This window comes from Falco peregrinus, chromosome 6, assembly GCF_023634155.1.
Source record: "Falco peregrinus isolate bFalPer1 chromosome 6, bFalPer1.pri, whole genome shotgun sequence".
In the NCBI taxonomy this organism is placed as follows: Eukaryota; Metazoa; Chordata; class Aves; order Falconiformes; family Falconidae; genus Falco; species Falco peregrinus.
This window is the reverse complement of record NC_073726.1, coordinates 77154810-77176524: the sequence shown is the minus strand read 5'-3', so window position 1 is coordinate 77176524 and position 21715 is coordinate 77154810. Positions and strand designations below refer to the sequence as shown.

Genomic DNA, 21715 nt, shown 5'->3' with positions numbered 1-21715 from the left:
GCCCTCAGAGACCAGTGGCACTTCCCGCTATCCAAAGACTAGGTCCTGCTATGCACTGGAATCTGTCAAAGCAACTGCCCCCAAAACTACAAAACTCAGCTGCTTGACAGAGTCAGTAATAGCGAAGAGAAGTTGTACTCGGTGTATTTGTATTACACAGCATCGCTACTTAATAGTGGCAACTGGGAAGGGGTTTACACCCATCTCACAGAGACCTTATTCCACAGACCCCACTTTCAAGCCTTACAGTCAAGTTGTTGATGCCTTCAGAAAACGCTCCTATTTGCCTCACTGTCCCTTCTGAATCTTCCATCTATAAAAAAACCAGATAATGAATAATAGATCAATAATAAATTCATTGTATGCCATGGGAGAGTGGCAATTAAGTGCAGCACATAATGTAACTGCTTGATTACAGCTGACATGATCAGAGCAAGGGAGGAGCGTGACATTTTGGGAGAAAACAGTTATGGCAGGGTAGGTCCTAAAAAGGCTGCATTCACAGCTTGAACCTCCTTGGGCTGAGAGACCTTTGTTAGTAATGCTGTGCGACTGCAGGAAGTCAGGACCTTCACAGGCCAAAGCAGACAGAAGGCTTCCCTGGGGAAAGGAAAGTTTTCCACCAAACCTGACAGCACAGTCAAAGAGTCCAAACTGCTCAAATGGGCTTACCTGCTCCAGTCTGTCCAAATCATCATCGTCATATACTCGGATATCCAGGCCAGGCTTAAAACCCTTCTTTGTCCCACTTCCAGATGCCCGCCCCAGCTCCATAGGACACACATACTCTTCCACATCATCTTGCTTCTTCTTCCTCAGGCTCCCAAAATTGCTGAAGGCAAGTTTCTTTGGCTTACAAGTGGAGAGAAAATTGACAAGAAGTTAGAGAATCAGCAAAGAATCAACAGGTTGCTTACCCTCGCACTGGTATTTCAGTGATGAAGGGTCAAACCCCCACTGCTCTCCTCAACAAAGACCTTCTGAGTAGCTGTATTTCACGATAATTGCATCTGAATGGACAAGATGTGTCCCCTCATTCTACCATTAAGACACCACCATTTAAAGGATCCCAAATGTGATCAGAACCCTACTGCATTAAACCATGAGCATACAAACCATAAGAGACAGTCTCCCTCCTAAATACCTTATAGAACAGACAGAAGGACAACACATGAGTGCTACCTCTTGTCCGTGCACATAAGAGGCTGAGATGTGGTGCGTTCATGGCAGACACAAGTGTCAAACCCATCTGTGCCGAGTCCTGCTCTTGTGCTTCTTTCATTAGCAGTAAGCTCCCCTTCTCAGACCTTACCGAACTGCCCTCCAAACGTGGCTAAAACCAGCACACTGGAGATTCAAATGTCGGCCTGTAAGCTGACACACTGACCCAGAACAAGTGACCAACCTTTACTTTGGCAGTTGCTGTTAGGAGGACGTAGTCTGGGGACTCCATGGCTTCACGTTTCTGCTGCTGGGCCTCTTGCCCGATGAGGAGGTTGAAATGAGTTGCCAAGTGCCGTCTCAATAGTGTCTTGTTCGGTGGGATGTTCAGCAGCTGTGCCATGGTTTCTACATTGAAACGAGGCTCCAAAACCTATTAACACAGAGAATCCAGCTGAAGCCAGTACTGTCTGATGAGCTCTCAAAGACTTCATCAGGCATGCCTATCTTGGTCACTTCCTAAGGTTGCTTTGGGGTTTTTGTTTGTGTTTTAGAGGAAACGTACAACAAAGAGGGAGAAAAGAGAGTTAACTAGTTGAAGGATTCATAAACCACTACCAGGCTTTCCTTCTGGAATTGTAAGTAGAAACATATTGACAGGTAAGAAAGGAACAGATAAATCCATGCTTAACTCTTTTAATGTGTGAAGCTGCCACAAAATGTTTACCAACCATCCTCTTCAATTCTGGAAAACACAGCCTTGGAAATGATGGAAAATAAACAGACATTAAATGTTTTGGGCAGGGATATACCTCTCAATCGCCACAACGAATTTCTGCAAGTGTTAAGTCTCTTGTCTGGAGTATTTGATGCTGTAACAATTGAAAACAATCCCAGCTGGACATTGAAATCACAAGTTTTACAAAAGTAACAAGCCTTCTTCACAAAATAAAACACGTATCCAGGTCTAGGAAGGAAGACGGTGGCTGTTTAACAGCACGATAGCAGTGTACTTCATTGTGGAACAGGAGGTGAACACCATATGTACGTTAAATCCTGAGTGGAATATAGATAATGAAACCCATTGCTGCCCACACTAATCCTGCCCAAGAAGTTCATGTCCTTTGAACTACGGAGTAATAAATTTTGATAGCGACTTCTTACTAAGCAGAATAAGATAAGGTGTGTGCAGCAAAGGTGTCAGAACTTTGCTCTAGTGATTCCCAGCCGTTTTTTTGGGTTTTTTTTCCATAAAATGGAACAGGCCAGCCTAACGCCTTACCATCAGTCCCCCATGCACACCGCTGCCCCGCAGGTTAGGTGCGTACTCTGCCAGATCAACGGAGCGTAACCACTCCATCACGCGATGGTTGGTCCACTGGGTGACCTCGGAAGGTGTGACGTTATTCTGTGAACAGGAGGAACACGCAGTTAAGAAGACTTTCCAGCTCAGCTGTCCCAGCCCCAATCACTACTGAAACAAACCTCTCCTGCCCTTAATGAATGCAAGTCCACTTTGGAACTGGATAAAAAAGCTTTTTGGATTGCTATCTTGCAGCAATACCAACATGGAGATGGGTCTGGACAGTGGGCAGGTCTGTATTATGCTTCATGTCATTTGATTATCCTGCTGTGCACTAGGACTACCTGCAGTTTCTACCAGCAGAACTGAAAATTCAGTTAGCTCCATAAGCTGCTGTGCTTTTTTTGCAGATACACATTGTGAATCTAAATCCAAGAGTCTGGGTTGCTTCATCATCCATTGCCCTACGCAGCGTACGCTGCTTCCAAAACGAACTGATGGCAGTCTCCCATCTGGTAACAGGGCCAAACTCCTTTTACACAGAAAATTTTGAGACAGCCATCAATTTTCCAGAAAGTTACATAAGACTCTTAGTAAGAAGTGGTCATGGAACTCAGTGTTGAAGATGATTTATGGTCCAGACAGCACATCAAAGAAAACAGCCAGCTGTTGGCTAAAACGTAGGATACTTGGCAAAGGGGGACTTGAGTCTGGGGCCACAGCAGGTGGAGGAAAGAAAGTGGTGTTCCAGGTAGTGATGGCAGAGCATGAGACTGGAAGAACAATATGAGGAAAAGGAAACCAAAAATGAAACCGAATGAAATGGGAAGGAGAAGACAGAGCAGGAATAATCAGAAACACCAAGGAAAAAACCCTAGAGGATTCCTTTTCACAGCTTCACCTTAAAGCAGTACCTCGTCAGATGGCCTCCTGCGCAGACAGTTGGGCTCAAAGTTATTTATTCTCAAAACCTGAATGGCTCTTTTGATGCTGAGGTGGTGGAGGACACTGACAACTTTCAAGGACAGCAAGTCATCCTGTTGAAGAGGAAAGGGGAGTCAAAGAACATAGATGTACTTACTGGTGGAACCAGCACCTGACTGGAGGAGACTGTTTCGAATGTTGGCTTAAAATGGCACACCTGACACATTCCAGGGTAAGATTTTAATACACGAGACACATGATTAATGTTAAACCATCTGTCCTAAAATAAAAGCTTCCCATGTTGCACTGCACTAGCTCCTGGGCAGTGCTCTTCACACAGGGAACAGAACTTAGTATGAGAAACCTGGGGTAATGAAGAGCGGAGAGGGTGAGGTGACACATCCTCAAGCAATCCGATCAAAGCCAGGACAGCTTTCCAGACACCGCATTAGACTCACTTGGCATTTGTATTTAATCCTGCCGAAAGTTTTAACACCACAAACATCCAGCTAAGAGTTTAACTGAGAACAATAAATTACCCTGAAAATTGACCACAACTGCAAATGATAAACATTTTTCAAAACGGTTGTCACAAGTGATGGAACGATGGACAAGGTGACCCTACCCAGGGCTGCGGAGAAGTTCACCTTAAGGCTCCTTGGCCCCATCTCACGATCCTTGTGTAGCTCCTACCTTGCACAGGCACCTGCTGTGGTTCAAGGGAAGGGCAGCAGGTTGCCCAGGAGTGCCAATTCTCCCTCGTGTGCCAAGGGAGCACACTGGACACACGGGCAGCCTGGCAGTGCTGTTACACCACACCATCTTCAGCGTGGAATGAGCCACTTCTCACATGTCACAGGGCAAGAGCCTGCGAAGGCACAGCCACACTCCTCCCCTGCAATGCACCCTACAACCATGGAATCATTTGGGTTGGAGAAGACCTTTAAGATCATTGAGTCCAACCGTTAACCCAGCACTGCCAAGTCCCCCACTAAACCATGTCCCTAAGCACCACATCTACATGTCTTTTAAATACCTCCAGGGATGGTGACTCAACCACCTCCCCGGGCAGCCTGTTCCAATGCCTGACAACATTTCAGTGAAGACATTTTCCCCAATAACCAATCTAAACCCTCTCTGGTGCAACTTGAGGCTGTTTCCTCTCATCCTTTCACCTGGGAGAAGAGACCAACAACCACCTCGCTACAACCTCCTTTCAGGCAGCTGCAGAGAGGTAAGGCCTCCTCTCAGCCTCTGGTGATACCGACAAAAGCAGCTGGTTCCTTCTCCAATAGCTCAATCCTTGCAATTTTTTTTACTTAAACATTCATCTCATGGGGCACTTATTTTATAGCTCACACAGACGAGCTGTTTAGGCTCCTACCAGTGCCTATGGAAAGTGTCAGTTCGTGCAATGCCAAGGAAAGAGATGGTGCCTCACAGCACCCCTCTCTCTGCACTGGCCACAGGGCCTCTGGCTGAACAGGTAGCTTTTAGATGTCAGGAGCTGGGAGAAATTAGTTCCTCCCTTTGTGACTACAGTAGCGAGCAGGAGTTTTGCTTCGGCTCCATTAAAGCTCCCTTTTCTCCCTCTTGTACTCGGGGCTCCTTCAAACCACCGAGGAGGGGTGAGACAGAGCCTTCTGGCACCCAAGGGGGCTCAACTCACAGGACACGTGGACAATGCCGAAGGAGACAGAAGGTTTAGATTAGGCTCACAGGTTAAAAAAGGCTGCTGGTGCTACCCAACCCCCTGACGTGCTGACTGGTTTGCAATACATGCAATGCAGAAGGTGTCACATTTTGCCCACCTCTCATTTCATTCCAACGTATAGCCCCAAAATTCAGCATTTCAAAACCAAAATAATCATATTCTCTCTCATTTAGGGAGCCAAGCCATGAAAAGGAGGAGTATGTGACAGGCCTGGCTAGACTTTCCAGCTCACTGGCTGTGGCTGTAGCTCCAGAGCAGCGCTACAGAAGAAAAACCTCCCCTGCACTGCAACTTGGTCACGTGCTGGAGACTTGCACTCCTGCTGAAGTTCAGTTGTAAATCAGTCCTAACTGTGCCATTAAGTGTCTCAAAGTCCAATTCTCTGCTGGTGCAAGTTGGCTGACTTCAACAAATTTATGCATCCTTGTGCCAAGATTAATCTGGCTTAGAATGTTTCAGTATTACTTATGGATTTTATTTTGCCAGAATATTTAAGAATAGATTCTTCGTTTACCCAAACATTTCACTGCGTTCAGCTAACCTTATGATGAATCTAAGACTAGAGTTTCTATGTCATGTTTTCTAATTTATTATAAAATAATAAATATTTGCTATTATTTATTTTGAGTCAGAGTAACTTCACAAGATTTTAAAAAGTATTTCTTTCATACTTTGCATACAGCTGTATTTAGTTGGTCGTTTACACTGAATCTGTTATAATTTTATGGTCAAAATCTGTTGAAAAATATCCCCAGTGATCTACAATTAAAGGGAAGTGACAGGAAGAATATTTATTTAAAAGGCAAAGCTCCTGCTATGCATCTCTCCTCTGTTCACCTATTACTTTTCTTTTTAATACAAAAAAGACCGACTGTTGAATAATACAAGTCCCCTTACATTACAGCCTGTGCTGCGTCTTATCTGCGTTCAATCCCCGTTCAGTTAACACCGTGGTAGTAAAGTCTCTCAACACAAGATCAAGGTCAACGGAGCCTACTGGCATCAGATCACCGAGACTTAAGAAGCAGAAGACAGAAACTGCTTCCTGCTTTTATATTAATGTCTGGCCTTGAAACACCAAAGGAAACAAACGCCAAGCCCCACTACATAAGCAGTATTTAACATTTGACCGAAATGGACTCAACAGCAAAGTCACGCCAGGTAGCCAAGGCAGGTCAGTCCCGGGCAGCGGCTGCGGTTCCTCTGCAGCACTGTGCTTGTCTCAGAGGAGGAGAGTTCAGTGGATCAACCCTAGGCTTCCTCCTGGTGCTGTTGTAAAGCCTATACAAAATACATGCAAATGGGGCATAAAAGGGTAACTTTTACTCTGTCCATGGCATGGCTTGTGAGAGAACAGGAGCGTGATTGATTTCAACTTTGTTATACAGAAGAGATTAATATTAGCGCTGCTTAGTTTGCATCTGTGTCTCCACAGAGACGAACAAAGATCTTACCTCATCTCACCTGAAACACGACACAAAGGAAACCTGCTGGGTTGGCTTCAACTAAAAGCTACTAAATGTAGCCTGTTTTCAAACAAGCTGGCTCTTAAAACTGCAATTTTCTTCAAAGGAAATTGCTTGGGTTTTATTCACCTGAACATCCACATGAATAGGTAAGTAGACCGAATGTTTGCTCACTGAAGAAAAAATTTCCACCTACCTCTATTAGTTAATTAACAGCAAAGGCCCAGCTGCATGAACTGTGACCACAGATTTTGCACACTTCTGTGTATTTGCAAACACTGCCTGAGCACACCAGTGTCATGCACAGCTGTTAAGCACAAGATTGCCCATTTCTCATGCGTGAGCCTGTTAGCTCTTCCACCTTAAGATAGTATCTTTTAAAGCTGAAAAGAATATAGGAAATAACTTGCAGGTGAGTAGTAGTATCAGAGCTTCTGTCTTCTATCGGTTACAGCTTTTGCTTAACACAGGACAGCCACTACGGTTTCAAAGGGTTCTTTAAACACTGCAGTGGAGCCCACAGACAAGTACAGCATTTTGGCATGTCCTTTTTGGGGTAGTGATGTCTCTGACACTCTGACCTCCCCTCAGCCTTCTCCCTACAATCACCCAGAAAATGTGAAGACCCAATTTATGAACAATTCAACAGATTTGAAATTATTGTCCCATGAGAAAGTCCCATGAGACACATGAGATGTTTAGCTGTTGGAGAGAAGTCTGTACTTTTGGTACACTACGTGTGCAGAGGCGTAGCCTCTGCGATGCTGCAAAAGCGAGTAAGCTCCAACCTTAGCTTACTTTCAGTACATTCAGTCATCTGGGGCAAAACTGACATGTGGAGACAGCAACCATGTGGCCCTTTTATGTTCCTCTTTAAAACTTTTAACAGTCCCAGAGTAATGCACAGATGGTCAGCCAGCCTCCAGAAGGTGCTGACCTTCTGCTCGAGGAAGCTACAAGCCCGATAGCTGTGATCCAGCTCTCTGGCTCCTTGTGGACACTGGATCCCCTAAGACTGGTTCTGCTCTCCCTGGATGGACACGAGAATGGCTGGCTGCAACACAAGAGCTGTCTGAGCAGCCACAGAGCCCCCACTCATGGGGCCAGCCGGGGTTTGGCCAGTGGCCGCTGCCCCAGGAGGGCTGAGGGAGAGTTGGCAATGGTGGTGCCTCTTCCCCAGCCAGAGCCATCTGTCTCTTGGGGTCAGCTGCTGCCTGGACCCCTCTTCCCCTCCACAGAGCAGGGGCAGGGAGCGCGTTTGGGGCCAGGGCTGCTGCCAGGAAAGGCTTGGGGGCAGCTGAGAGGAGGTGAACACGGGAAGGGGAGAAGGCTGTTCACCGAGGCACATGGCAGGGCACAGCTGCTTGTGCCCTGGGGTGCAAAAAAGGTTGCTGTCGCTGGCGAACTGACCCAAAGGGAGCAGGAGGAACACGAAGGCTGGGATGAAGTTGGAGGGCGTTACATTAATTTATTATCAATGCAGCTGCAGCAATAGGCGCAGTGAAAGCAGTTCTCTCTCTAGTCTCACCTGGTCTTTAGTGAGCTATCCGGAGGTACATCAGTGTGCATTAAAGTGGAGAGAAACTAAGAACATGAAAAAGATGTCAGGAAAAGAAAAGCCATTTACTCACCACGCTCATGTAATGCAGCATTCGGCCATCCACCTTTCCTTCATCAAACTGGGTCTTATACTGGGGGAGGCCAATGTCATCCAGCCACCCTAAGGCAGAGACACACAATCATGTTAGTCTGGTAGCCAAGTTACCTAGCACCAGTTAGTTTTCTTCTCATTCTCTGAGCCCCAAATTAGCCATGATTAGGAGCCCTATCTAAAGTTGGTCTTCAGCATGTAATAAAATCTTACTGGTAACCCAGTGGTAATCCAGTTTTCCATGATTGTTTTCCTCTTCAGATCCGAGTGCCTGCAGAGCAAGCTGAAGCTTCTTCCGATGCAATGGGTGCTTTATCCCAAGCTCCTGTGAAAGGACGGAAAGCAGCCAACCTAGAGACAATACTGTATTTTATTTCTCCCTCTGCTGAACTACAAATGGTTTCATTGAGTCACACTGTACACAGCAGTTGCTAGTGACTTGGCAGGTGTATTTTCTATTTGCTGAGTATCAGCATCATTTTAGCACATGTGCAGCACTAGGGAAGTGGTGGATTAAGTTCAAAATGTGGTGGATTACAAACTGTATGAAAATGTCAGTCATGATATTCTCATACCAGGTTAAAAAAATCCCACAATATAAATCATATTAGCATTCCGAAAAATACTTGATGGGATTACTTCCCTCCCTCCCACTTTGGCAGGTAAGGTTGAAAGAATTGTTTAGTTAAGAGCATATGAAGGTCCCAGGAATTACTGAAATTTATTACTGCTTCCAAATGCATAACACTTTCCCAGTTTACTCGCAAGTGCAGCCATTCCAGGATCTCTTCAATCCCATATACACTTTTCACCAGTGCTTGCTAGGTAATGTTACCTCTATGGCAGCACTATACACTCTAACACTATTGCAAGCCACTATGTTCATATCACACTTTTCTTATTCCAGTTGTAGTGTAACTACCAACTTTGAATTAGCCTAATTGAGAAAACAAGCTTACTATTTGGTGAGGAGAGTGATTTTTTTAGAAGCTGAACATTCAAATGTTAGCAAATACTGTGGATTCAAAGTATAAATCAAATCAACTATTTTTCTGTTTCTAGTTGTAGAAAAAAGACAATTCTGTAACGATTTAAGACAAAGAGACTAATCACCATGTGTGTACCAAATTCTCATTCCTCTTTGTATAAAACGGGCAGAAAATATAATCAGACCAAACCAGCAGCTTTTTACACCCTCTCACACAGACCTAAGATAACGGTACCACAAATGAGTGCTAATGAATCAGGGCTACAAGCCCATATGATAATGAGGCACTCTCGTGCATATTTTTAGAAGGCAGCACAGCCGATTGCTATGTCCATGCTTAATGAAGTTAAATCACATAGGTGTAATTATTAGTTTCAGTACACAGCATTACATTTCTATGGAACTTCAACTAAAAAGAAACGGGTTTGGCATCACTTCATATGACAATATTTTAAAAATTCATCTTGTTTACTTCTTTATTTTTACGGGGTGCACCTTACAGACATGATTTACACGCACAGAAACAGCAATTTTTTTGTACGTTTAACTGAAAGCAGTGTTTGCAGTATTTCTCACCTTTTCCAGATCCTGCTGAGAAGCCTGGAGAAGTGTTTGCCCAGACAGTATCCAGTGTTTGCCGTTACTCATGTAAGAGCCTAGCCCTTGGTCCTGGAGCCAGTTGCAAACCTGCTCCTTTGTCCACTTTGCGAATGGCATGTCCAGCTCACTACAGAAGATTTTACCAAAAAAAAGACTGATAAATCCCGTGCCTCAAATCTCCTTTTCCCATATATAATAAGAAAGCCAAACCCTAAGCCCAATCCATGAGTTTTTTGTGGGAGTTGGGACAATCTTGGTGGGGGAAAATGTGCATCATAGCTGGCTATTAGGTGAGCCTCCCAAGGAAGAGGGTTTCTCTACTTCTGAACCGTGAGCACCATGAACTGCGGACAGCTGCTGATCTCCTGCCACGATCACAATAAACATGGTCTGTTAATACTACTGAAAACAACCACTTCTGCCACCTGAGTGGCTAAAATGCTGAACTGGGATCATAATGTTTCACTTTAGCTTTTAATACCCAGAAATGCAGCAAGGAATGTACCGGAGTAGTATCTGTCACTGCCAGGCGAGGGCTCGCACCCTGCTTCTGCTCCACACAGCCTCAGGGCTGCAGCCTGTGAAGCTGTGAGCAAGGCAGGCTCTGCTCAGCAGCATCACCACACCACCCAACGCACCTCAACTCTGCAAAGACCATCTCTCACAGGAGCGAATGGCCTGGGAGCCACCTGTTTCCACTTGCCAGGAGAGGGGGCATTTCATCTTGGCACTGCACTTATCCTTTGGACCCTATGCTTGACCAGAGCTGTTGGGAAGGCAAGCACCAGCACACGTGGCACCACTCGTCTTACTTGTGAGACTGCCCCAGGTCTCGAGACCAGCCCAGTCGTGGCCCCGCCGTTGCTCTCGTCCCTCCTCTTTTGAACTCCGTCTCTGACATGTCATCTGGATTGAAGGTGGTAGACTGACTTCTTTTAAGTCTAGTTTAAAGGAAGAAAGCATATTCATTTTCTGGCTGAAGAAAAGGCACGCTGCTGTCACTGCAACCGATACAAGCAAGATCTCCTAACAGGGTTTGTAGCTGTTCTTCTACCTGCTACTGACCTGCTGTTCGCTCTCAAATGGCACACTGGCTCCTGCTCATGAGACAGTAAACCATGGAGCCACAGGTTGGAGGGGGAAAAAGGGAAGATGTATTCCCAGCAAACCCCTGTGCAAGCCCCAGCTCTGGAGAATGGTCATTTCTCATCTTTTACTTACTTTCCAAATAACTTCTTGATCCCCCTGGCCTTCTTCTTGGAATCCGGAGAAGGTGGTGTCATCTGTAGACTATCAGTTTCTTTTGGGCGAGGGGGCAAGCCAGCCAGATCCAGGTGATCTGCAGATCCCTTCTCTGTTTCAGCTATTGCAAAACAAAAGCCCCATCAAGACCCACTTACACACGACTGCACAGACACACTCCTGAACTTGGGAATAACTCTTGCTAGAATTATAGAGAGCCACCACGGTAAGAAAATGGGGCAAACAGGGATGGGAAAATCCAGGAGAAACATGTTCCTCCTTCATGGACCTGACTGGGAATACTCCAAGGCAGTGCTCTGCAGCAGTTAAGTGCCTTGCATCCAAGATGGGCAAAAACCACCTTGTGAATCAATCACTGAATTAAACCTCAGGTTTACTCTTCCCTGGGGAATGCTCCTACAGTCCTTTCACAGACAGAGCTGAGGCATGTGGATGCCCAGAAACAATTCAGCGCTGTGGCAGGGAACCAAACTACGAGTCCCCAAAGCACAGAAAACCAGTTTTCCTGCAGGCATCTGTCCTAATAATAACCTGCACTACTCCCTAAGCTCCCCACCCAGGAAGTTCCAGCAACAAATTCTCGTCCCAGGAGCAGGAGGATCCTTTTCCCCTCACTCCTACAAATTGTGGAATATTTTGTTTCTCTGCAGAGAAACACCACAGAGTTTAGGCTCTGTCTAAACTAGATCTTCTGAGTGATCCACAAAGCACCTCTGATTAGAGACCAAACACATTACTACCCACTTTAAAAGCATTAAATCTTTGATCTGCAGCTGTTCTTTTCTATGACAACAAATCTGAGGGCTCCTGTCCCCAAAAGGGAAGTTGTCACAAAAGCTAAACTAAGAAAGAAGAAAACTCTTTTTAAGATCAATTAAAAAGAAAACTAAAGAAATTGCAGTTTCTACTAGGCTACGTTAGCAGAGATGTGCAGGCAAGTGCCAGACAGCTGAATAAAACTACCATGTGGAGTTTATGCCACCTACTCGCTGGGGAACAGTGATAGCACAAGCCTGTTCAGAAGAAGCAGCTGTGGCAAGGCAGCCTGCAGCAGGCTGACAGTCAGGCCTGTAACCACTTTTACCATCTTTTAACATGGCTGTGTAATTAGACAACCATAATTTATATTTGAAATGGACTCTCAGACTTCCAGGAGAAAAGCACGCAAGTTATGTGAATCAAGGTAGAGCATATATTGCCGGGACACGTGGTCTCAAGCCAGAGTTAATGCTGAGGTGGCCATAACGTGCCACAAACAGCAACAAACCGCAGGCTTCACCAGTGAACCTTTCTGCTAGGCAAACTTTAGACAATTCAGCCAGAATACATTTGGACATGTTCCATTTTCCACCAATGCTTTAGATGTTAGACCTTGCAGTGGAGCAACAAGGTCGCATAAAAGATTATTTCCAGGCACTTTCATTTGCCTGCTATGGAATATGGGGATCCTGCCAGTGGCAGACAGCACCAGCGTCGAACCAGGCTTTGACATTTGTGGGTTTTGCTTTACTTGTATAAGAAAAGGTGCTAGCTTAGAAAAAACACATTTAAATGGCATTCTAGAGAGAGACTACCAGGTCAAGGGTAGATGCATTAGTAGCAGAGATTTGCGGGTATTGCAACGTTTGCTCTTCTACCTTGCTCCCTTTCATGCACTGACACAATCTAAGGGGCCATATGGGAAACCGAGAGGGCCCGAAGCACTTGGTCTCTTCATCAGCGAGGGGCACATCGGGTGGCTGTACAACCACCCGGACTGACTGACAGAGCTCTGCTTGCTAAGACCCCACAGGTCTTACCCACCTTTGCCAGAACCCGCCCAGGGAACCCCCACATCACAAGACTGGTTTTTACTGTGTGCATGGCTCCATCCCCATCTGGCTCAATTATTTCTCATTTGTTTATTATATAACAAATATAATCACGTCTTAGAAAAGGAATTATGTACCCTTCCTCTCAGAACTCTCCTGAGTAAACACCTGTGAAATACACCTCGTTCCCTGCTTTGCCACCCTTTAAGCTCTTCCAGGGGCTCCAAGACAGGTGACAACACAAAGGTGCCTCCCGTATTTAAACATCATCAATTCTCACCTGCTGCCTCCGTCTGTGGGTAACTTTGTGCTCAAAGTTACGGCAAAGGTCTCTGCAAATTAACCCGCAATCTCTCTCATTAGTAGCAGTTACTGAGAAATGGCACAGCTGACTTAGCAGAGGGCAGGTGTTACATGAAAACTCCTTTTAGCAATGGACAAAAGTTTTGATGCATAGCTCTGGTGTCTAGTTCTTGTTTGGAAAGTGTGTGGCCATAACCAGCTGTTAGCAGCAGTCACAACACAGCGCTGGTACAGGCAGACATGCAGGATTACTATACCTAAAGTAGGTGCGCTTGCACTTCGACTGCGATCTTCAGATATCCAAAAAACGCACATAACCACACGCAGCACAACGGGAGAGAACACGCAGAGGGACAAGGTAAAACACAGTTCAAAACTTACATCAGCAAAATACATGACAAAGGGAGGGAGGTACATGAGACACATGCGCCACACACAATGCTGAGTTCACACAGAGATTAGGATTACCAATTCACTGTTAATCCCCCTCTCACAAAAAAAGAAATGCAGTAGAGTGCTATGGTGGAGAGGGTAAAACAGCACCGCAGTCACTTCGGTGCAGGGAGGTCACTTGCTCCACAACACATCGGGCAGGTGACTCGCACGGGCTCCCGTGAGATGGCAAGTACCAGGACACCAGCTTTACAGATGGAAGCACTGCAATCTGGATAACATAAAGAACTCAAATTCACAGGACTCTGATCTAGACGGTCCATCTTCCAATCCTTTACGACAGCCACAAGTACTCCACTTTGTTAGACAAATTAATTTCAGGGTGAAACAAGTGATTACACAAAAACACACATGAAATAAACAAAAGCAGACTCTAACCCTCAGAATAGACTGTACATCTACTCCAAGTAAGCTAGCAAGTTCCCATGCTATATGTCACAGGCAAATGTGGGGAAGGTATAATAAATGTATAGGTATGTTATTTCTTTTGAACAAAAGTCTAAAATTGTCTTTGAGTAAGAACAGGAGACTCTTCTGCTCAACAAAGCAGAAGCTATCCACCTTCAGTCTTCTGAAGATAAGAGATAAATTCCTAAATCTCATGCAAGAGAAAGCCAAGAACTTTAGATGAATGTCAGCAGAACTGATGCACAAGACTCACTTGACGCTTGAACTGGAACAGTGGAAAGACTGCTATAGCACAGCAGTGAATGCAAGTAGGATTTCAGTTGGTGGCAACAGCGACTTCTGCATTAAGCAGAACATTTTATTTATTTCTTTGTCACGTGCAAATGTCATCAAATGACAATTCCAAAACAATCCACTCTCCATTACAGGTCCAAAAATTAACATGAGCTTAAATAACTTGTCAATCCTGTTCCTGTTGTCACCATCTCTTTGCAGAGCTGCTTCAATACACATAAAATAAAAGAGGGAGACTAAGAACTGCTGCATCATTTCTGTACATCTCAAAATCTTATGAAAGATAAACTGAGGATGGAGCCCAGGGAAAAAACACCCCACAAATCCCATGTGTGAAGTACTGCCAGACAGCTAGCATTTCAAAACAGCAGCAACACACTACAAGGTCCCAGGGGAGATATCACAGCATAGGCTGAAAAAGATCAAATGCTTCATTACATCAGTGAGAGTTTCTTTTCTGGTTTTTTTTTTTTGTTGTTGTTGCTGTTTGGTATTTTCCAAACATTCCACTGAGAAAAGTGCCACCAAGTCACAGTGAGGCTAAGGCTGGCCTTCCTGCTTCTTAAGACAGTTACAACTGTTGTTAAGACCCTTCAAAATACACAAAATCTGCATGCAGGTGCATGATACCTACCCAGATTGGGGGCACTCGCAGTCCTCTTGTTATTCTTAATCTTGAAAAAGCCTCGTCCAAATGAAGATCTGGCTTTACGGGTACCAAAACTGTCCTCGTCGCCTGTGCCACCATGAGAAGGGGACTTTGGAGGGAGAGTTGCAAAATTCTTACCTTCCACAGGAGGTTTAACCTGCTCAAGTTAGGTAAATAAAAGATTCAATATCAGGGAATTGCAAAAGGCCTTTTGAGAGAGACTGCAAAGTGACTGCTGACAGCTAATCTGTAGAGTCCCTCTCATTTGTTACTACAAGAAAACAGAATGCAAAAGCCGTAAAGGAAAACATAAACAAGACTCTCATTCAAGTACGTTCACGACCCAGGATTACCATCACTACCTTCTAAGAGTAACCTGTCTTCTTTAAGATGTTTCTCAGCTTCTGTAAGGATGGCTTACAGGTATGGAAAAGGTAAAAATACAGTCCTGGAAGGCTATGAACTTTTCTAGCTTTCCAGGGTTTCCGTCTCCCCCAACAGCAGCTGTAGGGGCAGTGGGAAGCAAAGAGAGAGACGAGACCCCCACAGTATACCCATTGTCTGCCAAGTGTCAGACAGCTCTTTTTGTCTATCACTGCTCTGCAGCTTCAGAATTAATGGATTAAATGACTATGTCCATTGCCAAAGCTGAGAGGAAAATAGGTATCAAGCAAGGAGTATAAATGCCAGGACAGCCATCCTACACACCAGTTAACCAAGCTAAAGCAGTAGTTTTAACCTTGCCAGTTGTTTCACTGTCTCTTTAAAAGAAGGAGGGAATAAACCCAATTACGATCCAAATACGACCCTTTGGCTTTTGCTGAATCGATACAGCATTCACCCTACAGGTGGTATCTGATGTACATCACCTCTGCTCAGGTCTTCCTATAGGCAATAATTGTTGCATGCAAACTACAGCCATACGGTACTGCAGGGTAACTGTTCTGCAATGAGTCTTTTTAGCAACAGAGTCTCTACTCACAGAAAACAATCTGGAAAGCCAAAGGCTTTTAAAGAGACACTAATCAAAGGTAATTACAGATTCAGTAAAATACTTAATGGTTAGCTTTGTTAATTACCTAGTGGTAGAACACACGGGGGAAACGCTAGCTTAGACGGCAACCTTATGCTCAACCAGACTGAAAGATAATCCATGTTTGGGAAGACAAGAACGTGTGAGACACTCTAAGCCTGACACTCTAAGCCTGACACTGAAGTGATGATGACAACCATCATATTAGTCCTCGCTCTCTTGTCTGCAGGTCTGCTATTCCTCCTCTGGAACTGCATGCTGCAATTTCACGCAACTGAGCTTTTCAACACCCGCTCGCAGTCTGTGTTTCTCTGTGTACACGCATGAGCACGCACACACACGTTACCTCTGTTGGCTTCTGTGCAGACTCTCTGTCCTGTTTGGGAAAGATTAAGAAAGACATTTAAAAAGCCATGATTTACAGCCAAATCATTACTGAATTCATTACGGTTACTCAGAGTTAAATTCTGACTGGAATACCCTTCCCCACCTATTTTTTGTCCCCCCCAGATAAATCTCTCCAGAGCTGTATTTCACACAGGTTAATTCTTGCTTCCTTTGAGGTCAGTGAGCTGGCAAGAAAATATGGTTGCTTCGGTTTACTTTGTAAAGGATTAGCTGTGTACATAATTAGCGACATGCCATCTGTTAAAGCACTAATGGGCACAGCTGGCTGAGGGGACCCAAAGCAGGAATCAGACAGGGTAGAAGCCATGTAGATAAAACATCCACAACCTCCATACCTTGACGTCCAAAAAACAACCCCCTAACCCATGAACTCTAGCTCTCATCATCAAGTTCTGGTTACATTTTAAATCAACATTCCACCTGAGCTGTGAGGCACAGCTCAGCGGTTTGGGTCAGGGAACTCAGGAGCTTTTAATTTAGGCTGTCAAAAGAGAGTACAGGAATTACCCTGATTTGATGACATCGTTAGAGGCTAGCTGCTTTTGGTCACTTCAAAAGAGACCTAAACTGAAGCTATCACCAGACATACAAAGGCTCAGTGTTTTGTTCCTGAGCTCCTAAAACATACAGTCATCCCACACTGTATTTTATAATGCATTAATTACATGGTCTTCCAAAATTCTTCGCCTTAAACACAGGTAGGAAGTGGTAGTGGGAATTACTTTCTTCTTCTCTTAAATCAGAATAGCATATAAATGAAAAAAAACCCAAACCCACAACCCCAAAAACTCATTATTTGAGGAAAAACACAGCAAGACAGTCTCAAGGAAATGCCTCATGGAAGAAAAAAAAAAAAGCACCTGTGTTTTCTGTGTTTTCAGAGACAGAAGATTTTCACCTTTAATAAAATCTGGACAATGTCACACATATGTGACCATTGCTAACACATGACATGAGGAGCCCTATGCTGACTCAGAATTTCTCAGAAGGCAGCAACAGGGCATCCACGGGGTCACTACCACAACAGAGACATCACCCCTGTTTCTAAGAGGATGGGAGAACATAACGAGACCAAACCAACCGCTTCAGATGTCTCTTTTCTCAAACTGCTCAGACTGCTGGACTTCTGCAGTGAAGAAGTTCTGAAACAATAACATAAAAGCCAAGCCAAGTTACTGGAATTGAATTTGCCAAGATAAACATATTCTCAGGAACATCTTTAAAGAAAGCATTATAATACGTGATGAGATATACTAAAAACAAAGACATTTTGAATTAAGGCAATCAATGCACTAATAAAAGCCCACGCAATTTCACGAGATACTGTAAGAACCTCTACATTGTAATTACTGCTGCTAATGCTTCAGTGACATGATGTCTACCTTTGGGCATTTCTGGCTTCTTATTTAATGTTGTATTTTCAGAAGCACAAGCAAAAGTTACACAGGCAAAGGAAGTGATATAAACAAAGCTATGAAAAACAGTATTTTTAGCAACAGGCTTCTGACTAATTTAATCCTTAAAGAAGCCAAGCATATTAAGTCAAGCATGTGCGCTTTAGCATTTTATCCGCAGTTCCATTTTCCATTTCAGATCAGGTATCTCCCAACTTATGGTGGGATTTACAATCTAGAATACTTAAGTCTGGTTAAAAGAAAGTTACCATTACAATTTCTCCTGCAACCAAGTACAAATTAAGAGTAACTTAACTGAATTTTACAAAGTTACCTATCTTTATACCAACATAAGGGGAGCAGAATTTGGCTTTGGGAATTCTCATGGCACTAAGTCACTTGAAATAAAAATAGCTGCTGAGCCTCACTTTGTGTACCAGACAAAACCTGTTGACTTAGGCTCCTTGCTAACAAATAGCTTTGACTCAGCTTTGAGTTCATAAACAGTCCCACTGATTTCCCTAGGCAAAATGGCTATAATTAAGAAATTAAAACTGTTTTCTCATTGGAGTCAGCTTTCTGCCACTATCAAAAGCAAAAAGCAAATCACATGTACATGTACTACAGAAAACTGTACACTTTGAAGTATATTGATGGTCTACAACCAAATCAGAGATGCTTCACAACTTAAAAAAAATTAACTGCATATGTGCACAGATAAAGCATTGGAAAATAACGACTGCAAAAACATATAGGACATCAGCAGAAAACTACCGCCACTGAATATCATCTTGTCTAGAATTAGTGGACATTATTTACACGTGTATGTAAAATATGTGTTGGGGGAGACTTCAAGTTGAGAATCACATATAAATATGTTTCCTAAACATTTTTTATTATGATACTTACACTGGACTATCACACAGCTGAGTTTCTGGGGAGGAACCCACTGATCTTCCTTCACTGTAAAACCAAAAAAAGATAGGAAAAAAGACAGACATTTGCGGATCCCATCCACATATCTTGCTGATACAGAAAACCTAGAGTCTCAGCCTGCTTTAATCCTGTTTTCACTTCAGCTGTTACGGTACTAACACATGGCAAATTTTCCCCTCTATGGTGCCAAGTCTTGTGAAAGATTAAGGACAAAGGTGAGCTCAAGAGCCCCAGGAAAGGCAACTGACATTGCAAGTTGATGACAATACTGCACTATTCACCTTATATAAAAGCAGAGGTTACAGCATGGGCAGGGCCTGCTGCAGCACCAAGTGGTGGAGGTCACTGGCTCTCGGTCAGTCACCACAGTGCATGACATTTTGCTGCAGGTTAGTGTTTTGACTGTTTTTTTCCATGACAGGACACAGAAGAAATCCCTGCTGGTGATGGTTAAAGCTGCAGGAGGCACAGCACAGCAGAAAGAAAGCAAAGCTGGTGATCAGGATAAGATGCTTTCTTTGACTGGAACTGGAAAAATCACACATCAATTTGTGCTTGCACAGATTTTCAGCATCAAGATCGATGACAGTTTTAAGCCAACAAGATTTCCTTGCCTTTGAATTCTTAGCATTTGATAACCATTTAGATAAAGCCAGGGATTTGGACCCAGAAAAAAACCCGCAGCACAGCCTTTGTCTAGCTGCAAGTGTGGTGCACTTTTCAGTACTCTGCAGTGCCAGTCCAGATCTGCAGGGGCCAGGTTTCCTCACTCAGGGAAGAAGGGTGGCAGGCTTAGAAATGCTGGAGGAAGCTGACGGACACTTGTCACCCAGGAGGCTGCCACGGGGTTCAAGCATGGGCGTCCCTGGGTGCCACAGCTCAGCCACAGCCCCAGGGTGCAGCCACACATCCCCACCCTGGCTTCCCTGGGGCATTGTGCCTGCACATCTCATCTGGCTTTCAAAATCTCAGGCAGGGCTCTCATAAAAGTGAATGAACAAATGTCTTTGCAGTTCATCACACCAAAGGACGGCAGCAAGGAGATCTCTTTCTCTGATCTTTTGAAATGCTGCTTGGGTTTCCTTCTGGGGCTCCATGAACAGCTCAAGTTTAGAGCTGGAGAGCCCTTTTGTTGCAGTTTTGGCAGTGCCTTACAGCAATCTTTACCAACTGTGGAAAATGTCTGAATGCAAATCACCAGGAATGCATTTGTGCTAGCACAGCCAACACTATCTCAGTCAGACCTAGATGATGTAAACCTAGATAAAAATGATTCTGTGTCCTTTGCTACATTAGATCAGTTTTTCTCTCCTTCTGTTCATTTCTTGTGAAGCAGCTGGTATAGAGTATGAGCGCTGCTACGAGCAACAGCAACCAAACTAATACTTAATGAAAAAGATTTAATCAATGCACTTCACAAACATAAGCTTCGTTTGCTATAGCTAGTCAGCTGAATACTAGCCTTGTTTAACTGACTTAATGACTTGACAATACAGTAACTGACAGACTATTACTCTCATTAAACGTCACAGAACACTGGAATTAAAATTGAAAAATACATGGAAACAATAATACCTCATTTCACTTGCAGGATCTAACTTAGGCTGTGTTTTCACTTTCTCTGCAACAGTTTCTGAGCTCTTGGATGTTGATGAGAAAGATGGGATCGAAATCTGTAAAATACTGGTATGGATCTGTAAGGAATTCTAAAAAGAACGAAGAATACATGTTAACACTGTTTTGAGCTGAAATTAAGCAGTCATAGGTGAAAAGAGTAACATAAATTCTGAAAAGAAGGATCTGAAATTTAAGATTTCTTTCTATTGTAATACAATGATTTACTACTTGAAAGATGACACTGAAGATAAAACATGAATCATTGCACAAATAAGCTACAGCATAGACAAAAACCTCTCAAGTCTTTCAAAGCTGCCTGCTATCTCTACCACAGGTCCCATGAAGGGTAGTTCACTTTTCAGGTTTACTCCTGTCCTCAGCCAGTCAGGGAATACCAAAAAGCTGCTAAACATTGGATTTAATTTAGTTTTTCTTCATAGTCTGTTCATGCTGTTTAGTTAAGTAAGTCAAGTTCCCGCTCTGACTCAGAGCTTTAAGAGAAGAGTTCTATAGTTTTATTACTGGAAAATGTGATTGCAAAAATCAGAGACTAGACCACAACCTACCTATCATTTAACTGAATGGATGTAATGATGACTGCATCCTTTCAAATATGACAGGATGTATTAACTAAGTCCCAACACATTTACTTCAAGTTCCTGACAAATTAAATGCAGCTCCTAAAACAGCGTTGATATGAAAAGTCATTTCTATGTTTCATAGGAAAAGTAGTTTAGACCCATTCTCATGACAAATACAGCTATTTGCTGCCTCCTGATCCTGGTTGATGATTAAGAAAAATAAATTTAACTGAACTCAAATGAAATTCCTCAGCAGCTTTCACAAGAAAACTACATTCTCCAAAAGGATACAGGACATCACTAAAAACTGTGCAACGCAGAAAAATCTTTTCAGAAAATTGAGTTTTGGCATCTTGCAATATGAATTCAGCACATGCAATGTTTACAAGGAGTGATGGCATTAAATAAGGAAGAAGAAAAGATACCTCTTCATGAATATTCACATTAAACTCATCGTGGATTGGAGATGCTGTTACTGGGGTTGGGGACGGGCTTTTCTCTGGGTCAGTCAGGCTTGGTGTGTCCAATAAAACCGTGGAAACAGACCCTGAATTCAAGAAGTCTTCACTGTCACTTTCCTTGCCTGGAGGGACAGAAGATGGAAACTTGTTGGCTTTACTTCTGGATACATGATGTCCCCTGCTCCCATGCAAGGCACAGCCAGCATGCTCATTTATGAGCCGAAAAGGGAATAGGCTAGGATTTTTTAAATTTTTTTTATGACAGACTACAATAGAAGAAGGGGAGTCATTGCCAAA

The 21715-nt window shown here is 43.7% G+C and overlaps 1 protein-coding gene across 7 annotated transcripts in view; it reads right to left on the bottom strand.

Moving 5' to 3' along the window:
- Positions 1–21715, bottom strand: part of PPFIBP1 (PPFIA binding protein 1) — a 119585-nt gene that overhangs the window by 3230 nt on the left and 94640 nt on the right. For 4 of the 7 annotated variants that reach the window (XM_055807250.1, XM_055807249.1, XM_055807253.1 and 1 more), the window contains 17 exons: positions 21383–21540; positions 20335–20465; positions 18733–18786; positions 17511–17571; positions 16368–16397; positions 14974–15145; positions 13442–13474; positions 11029–11170; positions 10620–10748; positions 9784–9934; positions 8433–8544; positions 8200–8288; positions 3379–3501; positions 2444–2569; positions 1406–1594; positions 673–852; positions 248–313 (listed from right to left, as the gene is read on the bottom strand). In XM_055807250.1, coding sequence (XP_055663225.1) covers positions 248–313; positions 673–852; positions 1406–1594; positions 2444–2569; positions 3379–3501; positions 8200–8288; positions 8433–8544; positions 9784–9934; positions 10620–10748; positions 11029–11170; positions 13442–13474; positions 14974–15145; positions 16368–16397; positions 17511–17571; positions 18733–18786; positions 20335–20465; positions 21383–21540 — 1946 coding nt within the window. The remainder of the gene's footprint in view (positions 1–247; positions 314–672; positions 853–1405; positions 1595–2443; positions 2570–3378; positions 3502–8199; positions 8289–8432; positions 8545–9783; positions 9935–10619; positions 10749–11028; positions 11171–13441; positions 13475–14973; positions 15146–16367; positions 16398–17510; positions 17572–18732; positions 18787–20334; positions 20466–21382; positions 21541–21715) is intronic. The other 3 variants (XM_055807255.1, XM_055807251.1, XM_055807254.1) reach the window with 1 other exon arrangement.